Source organism: Macrotis lagotis, chromosome 6 (genome assembly GCF_037893015.1).
Source record: "Macrotis lagotis isolate mMagLag1 chromosome 6, bilby.v1.9.chrom.fasta, whole genome shotgun sequence".
NCBI classification, from domain to species: Eukaryota; Metazoa; Chordata; class Mammalia; order Peramelemorphia; family Peramelidae; genus Macrotis; species Macrotis lagotis.
Window position 1 is genome coordinate 43,807,078 of NC_133663.1, and position 19,249 is coordinate 43,826,326.

Consider the following 19,249-nt stretch of genomic DNA (forward strand, 5'->3'; position numbering starts at 1 on the left):
CAGCTCTTCTGCTCCGGGCCGCCCCGCGCCCGGCCGTCCCAGGAATGCGGCCAATCCGAGAGCGGCACGGGTGGGGGCGGTGTCTCTGAGGCGGCCAATAAGAGCCGGGATGGGGGCGTGGCAGGGTTCCTCGCGGCCTAATTGGCCGAGGGTCTGGGGCGGGGCCGCTCCGCCCTCTCTTCCCAGGAGTGTTTCCGGTTCAGAGGGCCTTGGCCCCCGCCCCTTCCCCGGTCCCGGCGGCTCCTGGGCGGGCCCGAGCTCAGCCCCGCCTCCGCCCTCCCCTCACCCGCCCAGCCCGCCTCCACCAGCTGCGCGCGCACCTCCGGCCCCGCGCCCGGCCCCCACGTGGGTCCGGGGCTTCCGGCCTCCCGAGAGCCTCCCTGTGTCCCCTGAGCCTCAGTGGGGAAACTGAGGCTCAGAGAGGGTGAGGGACGTGGCCAAGGCCGCACAGCCCTGCCTGGCCGAGGAAGGATTCACACCCAGGTCCTGCTGCCCCCCCCCCCCCGGTTAACTTTAACTTAAATTAACTGGAGAAGGAAGGGGGCGAGTGCGGGGGTTTTGGAAATGGAGGGTCCTGGGTTCAAATCTGCCTTCAGCGCTTTCTGTGTGACCTTAAGCGAGCTAGTGACGGCAACAACCTCGTCTCCTCCTCTGCCTTCCAGATGGAGGGTCCCAGGATGGCAGCCCGGTGGGGCCTGCTCCAGCTGAATTCAGAGGAGAGGAGCCTCTGCCCTCTCCGTCTCAGAGATGATGGGTGGGTGGGGGATGGATGGATGGATGGATGGATGGATGGGTGGGTGGGTGAATGGATGGATGAGTGGATGGGTGGATGAGTGGATGGGTGGATGAGTGGATGGATGGGTGGGTGGGTGGATGGGTGGGGGATGGATGGATGGATGAGTGGATGGGTGGATGAGTGGATGGATGGATGGAAGGATGGGTGGGTGGGTGGATGGGTGGGGGATGGATGGATGGATGGATGAGTGGATGGATGGGTGGGTGGGTGAATGGATGGATGAGTGGATGGGTGGATGAGTGGATGGATGGATGGAAGGATGGGTGGTTGAGTGGATGGATGGGTGGAAGGATGGGTGGATGAGTGGATGGATGGGTGGAAGGATGGGTGGATGAGTGGATGGATGGGTGGAAGGATGGATGGGTGGATGAATGGGTGGGTGGGTGGGGGATGGATGGAAGGATGGATGGGTGGGTGGATGGGTGGGTGGGGGATGGATGGAAGGATGGATGGGTGGATGGATGGATGGGTGGGGGATGGATGGATGGGTGGGTGGGTGGGGGATGGATGGAAGGATGGATGGGTGGGTGGTTGAATGGATGGGTGGGTGGGTGGATGGGTGGAAGGATGGGTGGATGGATGGATGGATGCATGGGTGAAAGGATGGGTGGATGGATGGAAGGATGGATGGGTGGAAGGATGGGTGGGTGGAAGTTTGGGTGGATGGATGGATGGGTGGAAGGTTGGGTGGATGGATGGGTGGATGAGTGGGTGGATGAGTGGATGGATGGGTGGATGGGTGGAAGGATGGATGGATGAGTAGATGGATGGGTGGAAGGATGGGTGGATGGATGTGTGGATGGAAGGATGGGTGGGTGGATGGATAGGTGAATAGATAGATCAGAGAGATTGAGAGTTGATAGGTAGATAATTATATTTATAGTCCACATATACAGATATATTGCATATAAATATGTCCATATATATGTCTCTATATAGATTATATATATGAACATATATAAAACCAGATTAGGGAGTTATGGGAACAAAAGACAGACCCAGTTATTGGATGAGGAGAATGAGGTCACCTGTAATGAAAGAGACAAAATGACTAAATTTTTGTTTCTGTGAGTGATGGGAGGAACTTCCCCCAGACTCCAAGCTGTAAGGGGCCTCGGAGGCCGTAGAGCCTTTGTCTTACAATACAATGCTAGTTATTCAATTTTGTTCTTATTGTTCAGCTGCTTTCAATTGTGTCCAACTGTTTGTGACCCCATTCAATTCAGTTCAATCCAGAAAATATTTATTAAAATCCAACCATGTACAAGACTGCCAGAAGGGAAGGTGATAGAAAAAATGAAAAACAGACATACATGATGATGATGCTAGGTAATTATTAAGTGTCTGAGGCTGGATTTGAACTCAGGTTCTCCTGACTCCAGGGCTGGTGCTCTGTCCACTGCACCACCTAAGTGCCTACAACAGACATATATAGACATTTATATAAATGTATATAAGAGCACAGGGAAATACAAAAGGAGACAAAAGCCAGTCCCTGTCCTCAAGGAGCTTACAATCTAATGGAGAAGACAATATGGAAGCAATATGTACAAAGCAAGCTCTACAGAGGAAAAACTGGAAGTAATTCACAGAAGGAAGGAGCTGGAATGAAGACAGGTTAGAGAAGGCTTCCTGGAGAAGGTGAGATTTTAACTGTAAGTGAAAATAACCAGTGTCAGTAGGCAGAGTTGAAGGGGGGAGCATGCTCCAAGTATGAGCAACAGCTGGGGAAAATGGTATACTGTTCTCAAAGAGACTTCACTGGATCAGTCAGTTTGGGGCCATAGAAGACTGGAAAATGAGAGAGGCATTAAATTATGAAGGACTTTTTATTTGATCATGCAGGCAAATAAATAGCCACTGGGTTTTATTGATTAGTTAAACTTATTGACATGATTGGACTTGGTTTCTCATATCAAAAGTGACTAAGTTTTAACTTATGTTTCTATAACAAGTGACTGGAAATTCCCCTATTTCATAAATACTCCTATTAATCAGATAAGGGCAGCTAGGTGCAGTGAATAGAGCACTGACTTTGGAGGATTGCGGGGGGGGGGGGGGTAGACTTTGGGCAAATGACAGCCCCAATTGCCTCACACCCAGGACCATATCCAGTCGACCTGATCCATATCTGGCCACTGGATCCTGATGACTTTCTGGAGGAGAGAGGTTGAGGACTTAGCACAGCTCCCCCTCCCTCAAATCCAGTTCATATTGCTTGTCATGGCATGAGGACAAACATATTGATCAGATTAGGAATTGAGGAGTGGAAGAGACCCAACCGAAATAGCTTTTAGTAAATTAGCCAATTAGCATTTGAGAAGGATTCTAGGAGATGACTCCCTAAGTAAAGTAAAACAAAGGACTCGTTTTCTAATCTCATTAGAAACCCCTCTAGGTGTATATTTGTCTGATAAATTAAGGTCTTTAAAGATTCTCCTTCTATAGAAATGTGTTACTTTTTTCATGCATTGCTCACTATGGACTCTGCTATTTAGGAGCATTGATAAGGTTACTGGCCCTTGACTTAGAAAAAATATCATTAAACATACTTGTTAACCAAATTCTGTTTTGCTCTTTTAAAGTCAAAACCTCTGGCAACTTTTGTCCTTTATTATGACAAACTCTAGAAAGATCAACACTTACTTATTTCCAACAAGTCAATCTTAACCAGAACCTTTCCTCATTTTAGGGGAGATCCATATTTTACACAAGAAAATCTTTTTAGTGACTGAATGGAAAATAGACAGGTGTGGGGAGAGACTTAAGTCAGGTAGGACCATCTGCAGAATAATGCAGATATCCCAGTGGAAAGTGATGAAAATCTGCTCCAGATTAGCATCAGTGTCAGAGAAGAGGATGAAGCTTATTTAAGAGTCCTTGGCAACAGCTTAGATGTGACTGGGCAAGAGATAGTGAGGAATCCAGAATGACTGCTAGGTTATGAGTTTTAGGAACTGGGATGATGGCACTGCCCTTTACAAAAACAGGAAGGTAGGAGAGGGAAGGGTTTCGATAATGAATTTGGTTTGGGCATGTTGAATTTAAGATGTTTACTGGTCATCCAGTTCAAGATGTTAGAAAGGTAGTTAGAAATGTGAAACTGGACATCATCAGAGAGGTTGGGATTTGAACATCACATAATCATGTCTGCCAGTTCTTTTGGTACCTTAGGGACATTGTTTTGTTTATATGGGCATGGAGATTTGAATTCATGAGGAATAGTTAGTTGTTCAGTTATCTCCCTACTGATTCTGTGAATCAGCTTTATGTGCTATTGGGTCATAATCCAGAGATCTTTCTCCTTGGCAGAGAAAATAAGAACAAAACTGAGTCTAGTAGTTCCAACTTCTGTCCTTATCATTTGTTATCCCATTTACCCTTAGAAGAGGTTCTGGTTTTTCTTTAATCTTTTTTCCCCACAATATAGCAACACCCCCCCCCCCACACACACACACATATACACACAATGTTCTTTGCATTCCCTGCCAGCCTTAGTTCATTTTATGTTTTTAGTGCTGATAGTCTTATAGATGTGTGTCATGCTTTTCTATGCATCTTCCATTACTTGTCCTTGCTTCTATCTTTTATTCCTTTAAAAAAAAATCTGATTGGGTGATTTCCATGTGAATCTATATTACTTTAGACATTTCACTTTTCTCATTATCACTGGAATTGTTTTCTTTATATCCTCAGAATTTCATACTTAAGAGTTTATTTAAAAAAGCCAACAGCAAGTATACATGGGGATAGCTAAGGTGCCACAGTAAATAGAACACTGGTTCTAGAATTAGGAGAACCTGAGTTCAAATGTGACCTCAGACACTTAATAATTATCTATCTGTGTCACTTAATCACATTGCCTTGGAACCTCCCTCCACAAATGTTTATCATCCCTTTCAGTTGACTTCCCCATAGAGACTTTTGTCTATGGGATCTTAATATATCCTTTCATTGAACCCTTTGAAGTCTGCTTCTCACAAATGTAGAATTCATACCAATAATTCCTGGCTTGTCTCTTCTTAGAAATTCCAAGATGAAGCTTTACTTCCCCCCAGGGTTCCCATTCATATCTGGTCACTGAACCCAGGTGACATTGGAGGAAAAAGTGAGACTGGTGACTTAGCACAGCACCCCCCCACACACACCCACACACTCATATCCAATTCATGTGCTTCTCATGGTATCACCTCCCCTGATGTCATGGTCTTTTTTGAAAATGAAGGACAAACATCATCATCATCATCATCACCACATCAGTCATAACCACTTCCTCTTCATTTGGGTGAATCACATCCAGAAGAAAATTTCCCCTTATTTTGTAAAAATTTCAAAATTCTCTAATATGTGGTTGTAAAATAACCATAGTAATCTAGTGCTTGCCAAGTTTTGGGGATGAGAACTCACTATTTGACTGAAATTTCTGGGAAAACTGGAAAGCAATTTGGCAGAAACTTGACTTTGACAACTATCTTACACTGTATATATCATGATAAAAGGTACAAGATTTAGACATAAAGGGTGACATGAGAAAATTAGAGGAGAATGGAAAATTATATCTATGGACAAGAGGGGGTTTGTGACCAAACGAGATAGAGAGGATCACAGAAAGTAAAACAATTTTGATTACATGAAATTAAAAATATTTCTGTTCAAACAGAACTGATATAGTCAAAATTAGAAAGAGAATCAGAAACAGGAAAATATTTTTTACAGCAAATTTTTCTTAAAATCTCATTTCTCAACTATATAAAGAATGGAGTCAAAATTTGAAAAACAAAAAAAGAGCTATCCTCAATTGATAGATGATCAAAGGATATGAATAGGCAGTTTTCAGAAGAAATAATCAGTTATTTAAATCATATAACAATACTCTAAATCACTTGATTCTGGAGGGGATGTGGAAAAGTTGGGATACTAATGTACTGTTGGTGGATTAGTGAACTGACCCAATCATTCTGGAGAACTATGCCCAAAGAGCTACAACTATGCATATTGGTTAGTTGGCTGGTTGGTTCTTACCCTTCATTATCAAAGAAGACCAAAATGACATCACTGTAGAGATCAACATGAGCTTGGAATACTCTATCACAGGTAGGGCACAAACAATCCATGTGAACATTTGGGATGGGTCTCTAAACTTGAACATCTCACATTTCCTATGAGTTACTGAAATTCTACTTTGCTTCTAGAGCACAGCCTCCTCTCTGAGGAGGATACTCCATGCTGGCTGATCTATGCAGTGTCTCATGATGCTCAAAAAAATTCCAGAGTGCTTCAGAGAGACCTTTAGAGTATCCTTGTATTGCTTTTTCTGACCCTCTGTGAGTACTTACCCTGAGTGAGTTCTCCATAAATAGTCATTTTGACAAGTGTACATTTGGCATTCTAAGAATATTGTCAGCCCATCAGAGTTGCACTCTGAGATGTTTGTATGTTTGGCAGTTTAGCTTAAGAAAGAACCTTCTCCTGCCAGGGATTCTTCAGAATCTTCCTAAGACAATTTAAGTGGAAATAACTCAGTTTCTTGACATGGTGCTAGTAGACTGTTCAGGTTTCACAGGCATATAGCCACGAGGTCAGCACAACAGAGCCTCCCAAACACTGAACTAGCTCCTAACAATGGGTGCATCAACCTCATCATCACTGTGTACCTCCCTGGAAAGGACATTGCCAAAGTAAGTGAACTTGTCCACAGAATTCAAAACCTCTCCATTTGGTGTAAACAGTGGATCCACATATGGATGGTGTGGTGCTGATTGATTGAGCACCTGTGTTGTCTTGGTGTTAGACCAAATGTAGCACAAGCAGCAGAGAACTAGTCCATATTTTGCTGCATCTCAACTTCAGAGGCTGCACTGATGCACAGTCATCTGCAAACAGAAGACCTTGTACCAATACTCCTTCTACTTTGGTCTTGCCTTGTAGTTTTTTCAAGTTGAAGATTGTACTACCAGGTTGGTAGCGGACCTGGATGACTGTTCATCCTCAGAGAAGGTGTTAAAATATCATGCTAAATTTAAAAAGCACTTTTCCCTCCATTGGTGATTGGGAAATTGTGAGAGCATCATCCACTATCGAGAACCCGAGCAAGCATGCAGTCATGAAATAGATGTATAATACTGAGTTCTCCAGGAAGCTAAACATGATTTTCTATAAGCCTTCATGACTGATGGTATCAGAAGTAAGATCTACAAATGTTTGTTCTGCTCCCGGCATTTCTCATGGAGTTGTTGGGCAGCAAATACCATATTGACTGGTCCTCCACTCTTTCTGAAGGCACACTGACTTTCAGGTAGACAGTCATCTTTCAGATGAAGGATCAGTCTTTTGTGCATATACTTTGACCCAACTACTAGGTCTGCATCCCAAAAAGGTCAAGGGAAAGGGAAAAGATCTATTTATACAAAAAAAAAATAACAGCTCTTTTTGAGATGTCAAAGAATTAAAAATTGAGGGACTCCCAATCCATCAGGGAATTTCTGAAGTTGTGGCATATGATTGTGACAGAATACCCTTATGCCAAAAAGAAATAAACAGCTTTCAGAAGAACCTGGGAAGACCTGCTAAATTAATGCAGAGTGAAGTGAGCAAAGGACACTGTACATGGTAATAGCACAATTGTAAGGATAATCAATTGCGAAAAGCAGCCACTCTGATCAATATGATTCAAGAAAATTCTAAAGGTGATGAGACCACCTGGAGAGAGGATATAGAGACAAGAGAAGGCCTAGAATTCAGCCTTGGAGCACCTTTTGACTAAATTGGCATAACTGAACTCATGTGAATTTTACTAGTGATGAAAAATGCTATCTGCTTTCATGGACATTATGGATGAACCTGAGTACAAATTTAAATATAATTTTTAACTTTATTTTTCTTGTTTTTTTCTTTTGATTGCAACCTCATATGGAAATATGTAAATATGTATTGCATGACTTCACATATATAATTGATATTCACTTGCCTTCTCAATGGGTGGGGGCAGGGCTAGATGGAAAGAATTTGGTGAAGGTTTTTTTTTAGGGTTTTTTTTGCAAGGCAGTGGGGTTAAGTGACTTGCCCAAGGCCACACAGCTAGGTCATTATTAAGTGTCTGAGGTCAGATTTGAACTCAGGTCCTCCTGACTCCAGGGCCAGTGCTCTATCCAGTGCACCACCTAGCCACGCCTTGAGGGAAAGAATTTGGAATACAATTTTTAAAAATGAATGTTAAAAATAATTATTTTTGAAAGAAGTCAAAATGCTTCAGGTTATTAGTTTTAATATCAGCAATATAATCTAAGACATTATTTGCTGCAGAGTTCTAGAATATGTTGAGATAACTGAAGTTCCTTTTTTCAATTATTGCATTTCTTTGTGCTAAGTTCATAATCTATTTTCTAAACTCCTTAACTTTATTTTTGGATGTTCTGTGTTGTGAGGTGAACATATTTCTTTGCCTTTAAAGTGGGAAGTAGAGGCAGCTAGGTGGCTCAGTGAATAGAGCACTGGCCCTAGAGTCAGCAGGACCTGAGTTCAAGTCTGGCCTCAGACACTTAATAATAACCTAGCTGTGTGGCCTTGGGCAAGTCACTTAACCCCATTTGCCTTGCAAAAACCTAAAATTAATAAATAAATAAATAAGCAAGCAAATAAATAAATAAATAAATAGAGTGGGAAGTAGTAAGCTTCTTTGGAACATTCTCATTTACTTGGCCACAAGATGGTGTGCTGCTCTTTTGAGAAAGAACTAGATAAAAAGCATTTGCAAGAATTAAAGAGTGTTGGAATAGAATCCATTTAACTATCCTTTAAAGGAGCCCCAGCTCTTTTTTTCTGGACAGCTCAGAAGTTATCTTATATTTAACATCATCTGCCTACTGAGAAACCTTTCCTGTGAGGAAATTTTTCATTGTTCCTACCTGCATCTTTCATGCATCAAAACCCCAAAACAAAACAAAAACCCATTGCTCTCTAAAACTAGTGAGTGTGATTGTCTAAGACTCAGGGTTGACGCAGACCCCATTATCTCACAATACAAACCTTGTTATTGTTCAGTTGTTTTCGGTTGTGTCAACTCTTAGTGACCCCATTCTATTCGGTTCATTTCAGCAACCATTTATTAAATTCCAACCATGTACAAAACTTGTTCCAGGAAGGAGGGGGAGGAATAGAAAAATGAAAAACAGACATTTATATCAATGCATATAAAATATAGACTTTTTCCCCTATTTTTACTACCTGACTCAAAATTCTAGCTCAAATACCCTAAAATATCTTTTTATACTAATTTTACTAGTAGAAAAAGAGAGAACAAGTTCAATTAGAATAATTATATCACAGACTAAAGAGCCAGCAAAAGCACTGTCTTTGTGTTCTTCTTGGCAGAATTCAAAAGGAACACAGATCTAGAGCTGAAAGTCATTGCAACTAATCTGTCATTTTGCACCTGAGGAAACTGAGACCCAGGGAGCTCATAGGCTCATGGATTTGGAGCTGGAAGGAATCTTAAAGGCCAAGAGACTAATCCTCCCAGTTTACAGATGAGAAAACCCAAAGCCTAGAGTAGCTTTGATAATGCCAAAGACAAAAAGAAAGTTTAACTTTTGACCAGGGAGGCCACTTCTGAACAAATGAAAAACTAACCACAAACAGCATGGGCCCCTTTAATAGTCAACCGTGTGATGGACAGGTACAAAGGCTTGCTCCAGTTTAGAAAGTAGTTTGTTATTTTGGTGCTTTTGTTTCCTTTGGATGGAATGTCTCTTACAGGGGAAACCAAATAGTGCTTTTCAATCATCAGTTAAATCATGTGAACATTTTTTTCTCTCTTCTACTGAATAGTGACTTGAATAAAATCGGGAAATATTGGATTTGAGACCACAGCAATGATCATTACTTTAAGAATGTACTGTAAGAAAATTCCCTAAGGTTAGGAAAGCCCTTTAATTTCTTTCTAAGGTTTCTTATACCGACTAGATCCTCTGGTATCCCAGTGAGTTTTTCCTCATACGAATTCTGCAGAAAATCAAGATCAGGATGCAGAGAGGAACGACGATCACAATAATCACTGGAATCATAATTGTATAGTCAGATGGGCACTCGATCACTAAAAGAAGAAACAGATACAAGATGGTAGGCAAAAAGTAAGACTGAATGACAACTTGCTCTTCCAGATAACATGGAGTCCTCTGTGGACTTTTTCTCTGCAAAGAAAGAAGCATCTCAAATATTATTGAACATTTATATCACTGGATGGGCAGTATTTTGAAAACATTAGATCACCCATATTTTCTACTTTGTAATAATATTTAGATTTCACTGATTTTTTTTTTCTCTCAATGGAACCAAAAATGTTAGAAAGCAGTCTTGAATTAGGTTTTTGTGGAGTGAGGTGGTGGTGGGGGGGAGTTTTATCCATATGAAGAACTCCCATGTATAATTTTCCTTGACCATTCTGGAACTTTTCTATAACTTTTAGTTTTAGAAAGTTACTTGGGGCACTAAGAGGTTGTATGATTTGCCCAGAGTCACACAGTCAGTATGAATCAAAAGTAGAGCTTGCATCCTTATCTTCCTGATTCCAAGGCTAGCCCTCTACCCATTAATCTTCACTGCCATGTGTTAATGAAAGCTAAAAAAGAGGATGTTACCTAACTTTACAAATCTGTGTTTTACTTTATTCCAATGAACTGTGATTCATACTTTAAAAATTAATCTACACCACTTAAGCCCATTGCCTTGCAAAAAAACCTAAAAAAACCCTAATCTACAGTTGTCTTCAAAAAAGATACCTGTTTCTAACAAAACCATTGTGTTCTTTCTTTCTAAATCATTTAGCAAAGCAGAGAATTAAGTGACTGAATGCAGACAAATACAAAATCACAGAACTGGAAGGGAACTTTTAAGTTTATTTTAGTCTAGTCATCTTATTTTGAATATGTAGACCTTTTCAGCAGTCTGGTGAAACCAAAGATCCTGTTTTTAAATAACCTGGGAAAGGTCCAGCCAATAAACATCAATCAACAAAAAGTATAGCCAGGCTTCCCAGAAATCAAACTAGATGGGCAACTTCTAATTCATTGAGAAATAGGGAGATAGTAAGTAGTCCTCTTTCTCTCAGCAACTATATGTCAAGACCACTAGATGTTTGAGAGCCATCATGGCCTAGTGGAGTGATTTTTACCCTTGTATCATTCTGCTTCTCTTGGCACATCTCTATGCTCCTTCATACCCCTCATTACATAGCATTAGAGTACAAGTTCAAAGCTAGAAACCTGTTCCAAAGCAGGATCTGAGAGGAATAAAGAGACCAGTTCTTATAACCTGTGGTTTGATATCACTCTAACCAAAACACCTCTAAGCTCTAGTTCCACTCTTCATTGCCAACTAGGAATTCTTCCTTGATCCCTTTCAGCTCCAAGTACAATTTAAGAAACATTTGGCTAATGAAGAGAATGGAATCATTCTTCCAAATTTAGAATTTAGAGTTGGAAGGAAATTTAGAACTAATCTAATCCAATTTTATCCCTCTACAGAGGAGGTTAAGGATTCTGTGGTAACCAGCATCAAATAATATTGATTGTTAAAAAAAAGAGAAGTGGATAGCAAACAGATCTGACTCATTTTTATATTCTTTTTTTTTCCCACCTACACTGCATCCTTCCAGATATCCCATTTAATCAATAAAATTCTGGTCTGGAAAAATTTCTGGGTAATAAAAGATTAGTCTTGCTTTGGGAATGTTATAGCAAGGTTAACAATAAGACAAAACAAATGGATAATATATCTTCAAAGCAATTTTAGTATTTACTGACATTTCAATATGATACTATGGGAAATTCATAATATCATGTATGGTACTCCTTCAGTAGCTAAATGAAACTAGACTGGTATCTGAGCTCCATTCCTCATCCTCAAAATCTGTCATATTTAAGAGCTATGAGACCTTAGAAGCTGTAAATTGCTTCATTTATAAATGAGGAAATTGAAATCTTGGGTTGTTAAGTAACTTGACCATACTGACATTGGTAGTGATTTTCTGAGGTCAGATTTGATCTTAAAAATTGATCTTCTGACTCCTCAGTGGGTATTTGTTCTACTGTTTCCTCTACTGAGCTTTCTATTGATGGTTCTATCAGTCCTAAGTTACTTTAGGAAATCTGGTTTGCCATTGATTGAGAAAGGTTGCACAGACATCTGAGCATGCAATTATAAGTAACTCAATGTGGGATTTCATGACATTATGATAGTACTCAAGGCCTTCTGGAGGTTTCAGAGACCCTATTCCATTCCTGTTATTTCCAAGAGATTTAGGGAACTGAAATTCTTTTTTTTATTAAAGATTTTATTTATTTTGAGTTTTACAATTTTTTCCCTAATCTTACTTCCCTCTTCCCTCCCCCAACCCGCCACAGAAAGCAATTTGTCAGACTTTACATTGTTTCCACATTGTGCATTTTTTTTTTTTAGTTTTTGCAAGGCAGTGGGGTTAAGTGGCTTGCCCAAGGCCACACAGCTAGGTCATTATTAAGTGTCTGAAGCTGCATTTGAACTCAGGTACTCCTGACTCCAGGGCCAGCATTCTATCCACTGCACCACCTAGCTGCCCCTCCATGTTGTACATTGATCCAAATTGAGTGTGATGAGAGAGAAATCATATTCTTAAGGAAGAAACATAAAGTCTTAGAGATAACAAGATCAGACAATAAGATATCATTTTTTTTCTAAATTAAAGGAAATAGTCCTTGGACTTTGTTCAAACTCCACCGTTCTTTATCTGGATACAGATGGCACTCTCCATTGCAGACAGCCCCAAATTGTCCCTGATTGTTGCACTGATGGAATGAGCAAGTCCATCAAGGTTGAACATCACCCCCATGTTGCTGTTAGGGTGTACAGTGTTTTTCTGGTTCTGCTCATCTCACTCAGCATCAGGTCATGCAAATCCCTCCAGGCTTCCCTGGATTCCTGTCCCTCCTGGTTTCTAATAGAACAATAGTGTTCCATGACATACATATACCACAGTTTGCTAAGCCATTCACCAATTGAAGGACATTTACTTGATTTCCAATTTTTTGCCACCACAAACAGGGCTGCTATGAATATTTTTGTACAAGTAATGTTTTTTACCCTTTTTCATCATCTCTTCAGGGTATAGACCTGTAGTGGTATTGGCTGGGTCAAAGGGTATGCTCATTTTTGTTGCCCTTTGGGTGTAGGGAACTGAAATTCTTCTAAAAGACAGCCAGTAAATTTGCTAATTGCAGCTGTAATAACCGAGTTCTCAATATCTGTGAATGTTCTAAGACAAATAATGAGTTGAATCCCAAGGGTGGTAAAAAAAAAAGTCTTGTTCTCAAGAAAAAAAGTTGGAAAAAATACCTTTAGTATATAGAAGCCCATTCTCTCTTTTCTCTGTAGACTTTCAAGTGGTATAAAAGAACTGTGATTGAGTTAATAGTCTTAAGTTGTCCAAGTAATTCACTCTGTCCACTACCCTCCATTGCCTCAAAATTCTAGGTCATCATATTTAGATACAAACTATTTTTCAGAAAAAGGTAGGTTGCATATTGGAACATAAATTTTTCCTCTACTTAACATGCAATTTGTGCCAGCATCATTGCTTTATAATTCTTTAAAATATTTGCAAAAGAAAGAGAGCATCCTTAGGAAATCATACTGGCCCTCAACTTTTGATTATGTCTTAATGTTTTACAAAAGGAAAAAAGTATACTCAAGCTGTCCCCAAACATAAAAGAAGAAATCTGGAAACAGAGTAGAGACAAGGGACATATCAGAAACAAGTAAACAAAATGGGGAAAGAGGATCAAGAGAATAAAGAACAATTGAATCCTAAGGTAAAAAGTAAAAGTTTAGAAAAAATTTTTAATGCCTAACTAGATTTAGATTTTTTTTACAATTCACTAATTCATTTTCACAGTACACTCATTTCTTGTAAAATTTGTCAATTTTTTCTATAAGAAACCATGAATGGTTGGACTCTAGAAAAACATGGAATGAATAACAGGAAGTGATGCTGAACAAAGAGAGCAGATCTAAGAGAATATTGTACACATTAACAACAACATGGTGAGTTGATCAACCTTGATGGATGTATCTCCTTCCCGAAGTTCAGAGAGCTGGGGAAATGCTATCTACATCTGGGGGAAAAAAAACAAAGCAAAAGAAAATAAAAAATCCTACAGAATCTGAATGAACACTACATTCAATTTTTAAAATTTCTCTTATGTCTTTCTTTCCTATCTCATGGTTTTCTTTCTTTTGCCTTAGTCCTAATTCCTCATACAGAAAATGACTAATCTGTAAACATGTTAAACACTAATGTGTATGTACCAGACTGTTAAATGCTGATGGGAGGAGGTAGGAAGGGAGGTGGAAGGAAATTATGTAACTTAAAAATAGGCATATGTATCTGAATGAATGTAATTGGAAAAATAAAATATCAATTAAAAAAATTGTCAATTTGCCAACTGAAATAAACTGAAATTGAATTTGGATTCTGAATCTAAAGTTTTAAAAGATTTCTAGAAGCCCATATAGACATGTTTAAGTGTACATATTCTTAATAATACAAAAAGATTCAGATTAGCTGTAAAATATACAAGAAGCATGATGTGCACAGTTGGAGAACACATTTTCTAAATTATGAATTTTCTTCCTTTTAAGGGTGCCCATCTCATTACTGACTCATTTTGCTTTCTGCTCTTTATTGCACTCTACAGCCTTTACTCCTTTATGGAAATAAGAAATGCCCAAGTAAGTTGTAGAAGGGACTCTACCTTCCCTTCTCTCCCAGTTGTGCCCCAGACTATCCTTCTAATATCCTGTTGCTGAACTCTAGGAAGGCATGGAACTTTCTACGCACATTTTGAAGAAGGTAGGTGCTTTTAGATGCGTTCATATCCTCTGCCGGGCCGCTTCCTGGCAACCAGGCATGCAGTAAGCAAAACCGCAAGCAATAGTGCAATACTCAGGCCCACAGCCACAGGTATTGCTCTCCTGTTTTTATCACTGAAGCATTCATCCGCTGCAATTGAAGTTAGAGTGAGAAATATTAAAACCAGGCAGGGACAGCCAGGAGGAGCTGGTGTACTTGTCAGCCTGAAATTTACACATGAGGAAATGGAAAGGAGAAAAACTAGAAAATTTAGTGATTTTTTTCTCAAAGTCATGGGATAGTCAGTGGTAACTGCCAGGGGTAGGGTAAGACAAAGGCACCAACCTGTTTCCAGTATAGTAGGCAGAAGGAGGGAATGCTTTAACATCACTTTTAAAAAACTTCAGAAGATATTAGGTTTAGAATGGAAGAGATCTTGGAGACTTTCTAGCCCAACCCCCTTATTTTACAGATGAGCAAACTGAGGCACAGAGAGATGAAGGGACTTTTTCTTTAGATTTTTGCAAGGCAAATGGGGTTAAGTGGCTTGCCCAAGGCCACACAGCTAGGTAATTATTAAGTGTCTGAGACCGGATTTGAACCCAGGTACTCCTGACTCCAAGGCTGGTGCTTTATCCACTGTGCCACCTAGCTGCCCCCCGAAGGGACTTTTTAATATCACACAGCTAGTACTTGACAGAGGCAAGGTTTAAATCCATACCCCCTGATTGTAAATTTAATGCTCTTTTCACTGTACCATAATATCTGTGTCATATATCCTTATGATTGACTAGGAAATCAGAGTGAATGTAATGAAATTAAGAGATGGCACGATCCTAAATTTAGAGCTGGAGAGAATCTTAGAGGTCATCTAGCTCAACCCATTCATTTTACAGATAAGAGAACAAAGACTCAGAGAGGTAAAAGGACTTTCCCAAAGTCACATAGCTAGTAAGTGGCTAAGGAATGCTTTATTAAGGTCTTTTGACTCTGAAGCCAATAGTCCTCTATTCTGTCATACTCCTTTGAGGAACAGATTGAGTATGTATATTGATAGCTCTAAGATACTTATGTTAGATCATTTTTGGAGAACTGATAAAAACCTGGGGCAAATATCATTGGACAGGAAGGCATGAAAATAGAGGCTTTCAGGTAAGTTCTCCTCTATCTGCTCTAGAAACAAAACAAACCAAAAAAAGAAGGTCAAATAATGATCAAGAAATCTAAATTGGAACATCATTAATCTGTTTCATTCAAAGACAGCACAAAAAAAAAAAACAGTAAGGAGCCATAGACTCTGAAAAACTTGTCATACTTGGAAAATTGGCATGAGTTCAAGGGAACAACCTGCTGGCCCACAATAGTGCCCAAATTGGAATCAGCAGATTGTAGAGATCGAAGCCAACTATCACTCAACACAGAAATACATAAAGATAGGTAGAAGCCAAAGACTAGATAGAGCCCAGGAAACTGAGTTTGGAATTAACTAATGACTGTGCACTAACAACTGCCTCATCCAAGAGTGTGCTATGGGACAGAACCTGACCATGGCATGAACAACCAAAATGAAAAGCTGAGATTGTTGAAACGAGTAAACAAAAGGGGACACCTGACACTACAAAGGAGTATTATGAGTCAAGAGGTAAATACAGAATAAAAGAATAATTTCACAACAACTACAAGCTGAGCCTCAGAGAAAAAGTTTAGCCAAAATAAGAGATAAAAATTTAATTGGAAAGAGAATAATTAATTTATAACAGAAGCTGGAAATTTTTTCTAAGACTCCATGAAAATGAGAATTAACCAAACTGAACTTAATGACTCCATGAGACAGCAAGAAAAAATAGAACAAAACTTAAAAGTTTGAAAAAAATAGATGAAAATAAAAAGAATCTATGATTAAAAAAAAACTGACCTGGAAAACAGGCTAAAGAAAGATAATTTAAGAATCACCAGACTACCATGATTTCCCCCATGAAACATTACTTCCCCCAAAATAATATCCCCCCCCAAAAAAAATCAAGACATCAAAACTGAAAACTGGTCATTTTTAGTAGAAAGAGAGAGTAAAATGAAAATCAAAGAATTCACCAGTTATCTCTTGAAAAATAAACTAAAATAAAAATTTCTAAGAATATCAAAATATCAAAATCCTAAGCCATATTTTGAGTTCTCACCTTGGTGGTTAAATCAAAGCAGAAATTGGCCAGAAAATAAATGACTAGGAGAAAGTCCTTTTTAAGACTGGTAATGGAGACTGCTGATAGCTAAGAAGGAGTGACTTCTAAAAATGCTTTACTGTTGTTTTGAATGATCAGTTTTCTATAATGGCAATTTCAAATTCTAATAATCAGAGTGAACTAGGTTCTGTAATTGAGAGAGACTGAATTTTAACTCCATTTAGGGTTTGGTTTTGTTTTTTAGGTTTTTTTAGGTTTTGGGGGTTAAGTGGCTTGCCCAAGGCCACACAGCTAGGTAATTATTAAGTGTCTGAGACTGGATTTGAACCCAGTTACTCCTGACTCCAAGGCTGGTGCTTTATCCACTATGCCACCTAGCTGCCCCTTAACTCCCTTTAAGCATAGATTTGGGATCTACGTTGAGAAGTGTTAAAAGATCTCAAAAAGGTTCTCCCAGTACAACCAAGTCAGAAGCATATAATGTGACCATGCTTATTTGATTGTGTGGCTAGCATAATTCTTTCATTTTACAGTTGAGGGAACGAAGGCCCAGAAAAGTTAACTCATTAAACTACTTTTTCTTTAATAGTAAGTTGCAGAAGCACGTTTGCAACTTAGGAGTTCTCTTCCTTCCACCATACCTTTCACTGCACCACACTGCCTTCTTTAAAACATACATATTTCCCATTTTAAGTGTGATTAATGTAAATAAATGGAGGTTTGTTTGAGCATGAAAGAATGTATACACAAGGGTTAAATTATGTGATGGGGAGGTCTGTGTTATGTGTTATGTGTTTGAATGTGTGTGTGTGTGTGTGTGTGTGTGTGTGTGTGTGTATATATATATATATATATGTATATGTAAGGATAATGTTGATGAAGAGGGTAGTCACATCCTGACTACCTGAATAATAACATTCTGTGCAGAAAGATGTGTTTTAGCATACAAATAGATGTTTACTAGGTATTGTCCCTAAACTAGTTGATGCAGTAAGAAATCTAGCCTCAGACACTAACTGTGTGACCTTGGGCAAGTCTCAACCTGATTACTTTGCATACAGGTTTAGCTTTAGTTGTCCTGTTTCATATCTGCCTACTGGACCCAAATGACTCCAGAGAAGAAAGTGAGATTGGTGACTTAGCACAGTATCCCCTTCACTTAAATCCAATTCACTTGCTTGTCATGGTATCACCTCTCTGATGTCATGGTCTTCTTCAAGAATGAAGGACAAATAATATCAGATGCCTACTGGTCTAAGTTCACACAAACACACACATACACATACATACACACAGAGTTTCTACAGTGCCCATTGTCATGGCTGTGTCTATATAAACTGTTTTTCCTCCTCCTCCTCCCAACTTACCATTACCAAAATGTTCACCATCAAAATCAAAGGCTTGGAGTTGAACATTGAAGGTGTGTAACTGGAGATGGGATGACAATTCAACACTTTGTTCACTGATACACTTGAAGGAGTGCCCCACCTTGGTCTCAAACATTGTCAGTCTATCTTTCAGGCCACTGTAGACTTTTGCTGCAAACACCAAAAAGGATCAGAAGGTTAGTGCTGGCAGGGACTTTAGAGATCATAATCAGAAAATGGGAGGCTCAGAGAAGGAAAATGACTTGCCAAGGTCACATGATAGCTAAATTAGAGCTTAGATTTGAACCTGAACCTCATAGTTCTTTCCATTCATCATGTTGTATCTCTGGATGCAAGCATAGACTTTTTAGTTTTAGTAGGTGCCCTGAGTGATTTTTGTCTGTTCAAATAATAACAGTCATCCAAGGGATCAGTCAGGTACCCCTTTAATCACCCAATGTGGAAGGAAATGTGGGAAGTTAGATAATCTTGTTTCTTGGAGAAGGTGAACTAGTATGTGGTAATGAAAGGATTCCTATGGCATTTGGGAGATTTTTTTTTGACACCTCATATATGGGTAAATCCCATCTAAACCAGAAAAGAATAAAGAGGAAACAAGAGTTAGTTGGGATTTTTTCTATAGCTATTTAAAATTCTGATGGCAGAACTAGTATGTTCATCTACCTAGCATTGTAGGCATCTACATTCAATAATCGTAGATTATAAAATTTCAGTTATACACACACACAGGAACTTAGGAACCTTTGATCTACACTGCCTATATACATTTAGAATGCTTTCCCTCTCCCTAAAAGCCCTTCTTTAACTCACTTGCCAACTTCTGCAGGAGATTTTTGCTATGCCATCCAGCAACTAGTATCCTCAGCTCTAAGATTACCTTAAGTCTACTCTCCTTATTAGAGTATAAACTCCTTGAGGACAGGGGCTTAGTACAGTGACTGTCATGTGATAAGCACTTAATAAATGTTTATTGATAGATGGAGTCATTTTATAGCTAGAAAGA

The 19,249-nt window shown here is 39.4% G+C and overlaps 1 protein-coding gene and 1 long non-coding RNA gene across 6 annotated transcripts in view; one reads left to right on the top strand and one right to left on the bottom strand.

Annotated features, from left to right (window-relative positions):
* The first annotated feature begins 1,604 nt into the window (after window positions 1-1,604).
* LOC141490770 (uncharacterized) overlaps window positions 1,605-19,249 on the top strand; it is a 37,944-nt gene continuing 20,299 nt past the window's right edge. Inside the window, exons 1-3 of one of the 2 annotated variants that reach the window (XR_012469337.1) lie at window positions 1,605-2,437; window positions 13,763-13,870; window positions 14,524-14,678. This is a non-coding gene — a long non-coding RNA (uncharacterized LOC141490770). Of the gene's footprint in view, window positions 2,438-12,262; window positions 13,639-13,762; window positions 13,871-14,523; window positions 14,679-19,249 lie in introns of those variants that run through there. The other variant, XR_012469336.1, reaches the window with a different exon arrangement.
* LAMP3 (lysosomal associated membrane protein 3) overlaps window positions 8,606-19,249 on the bottom strand; it is a 32,795-nt gene continuing 22,151 nt past the window's right edge. For 2 of the 4 annotated variants that reach the window (XM_074191030.1, XM_074191026.1), the window contains exons 5-7: window positions 18,226-18,396; window positions 14,667-14,828; window positions 9,800-9,887 (exon numbers count right to left, since the gene is read on the bottom strand). In XM_074191030.1, coding sequence (XP_074047131.1) covers window positions 14,689-14,828; window positions 18,226-18,396 — 311 coding nt within the window. In that variant the 3' untranslated portion in view covers window positions 9,800-9,887; window positions 14,667-14,688. Of the gene's footprint in view, window positions 13,942-14,666; window positions 14,829-18,225; window positions 18,397-19,249 lie in introns of all 4 variants that reach the window. The other 2 variants (XM_074191027.1, XM_074191028.1) reach the window with 2 other exon arrangements.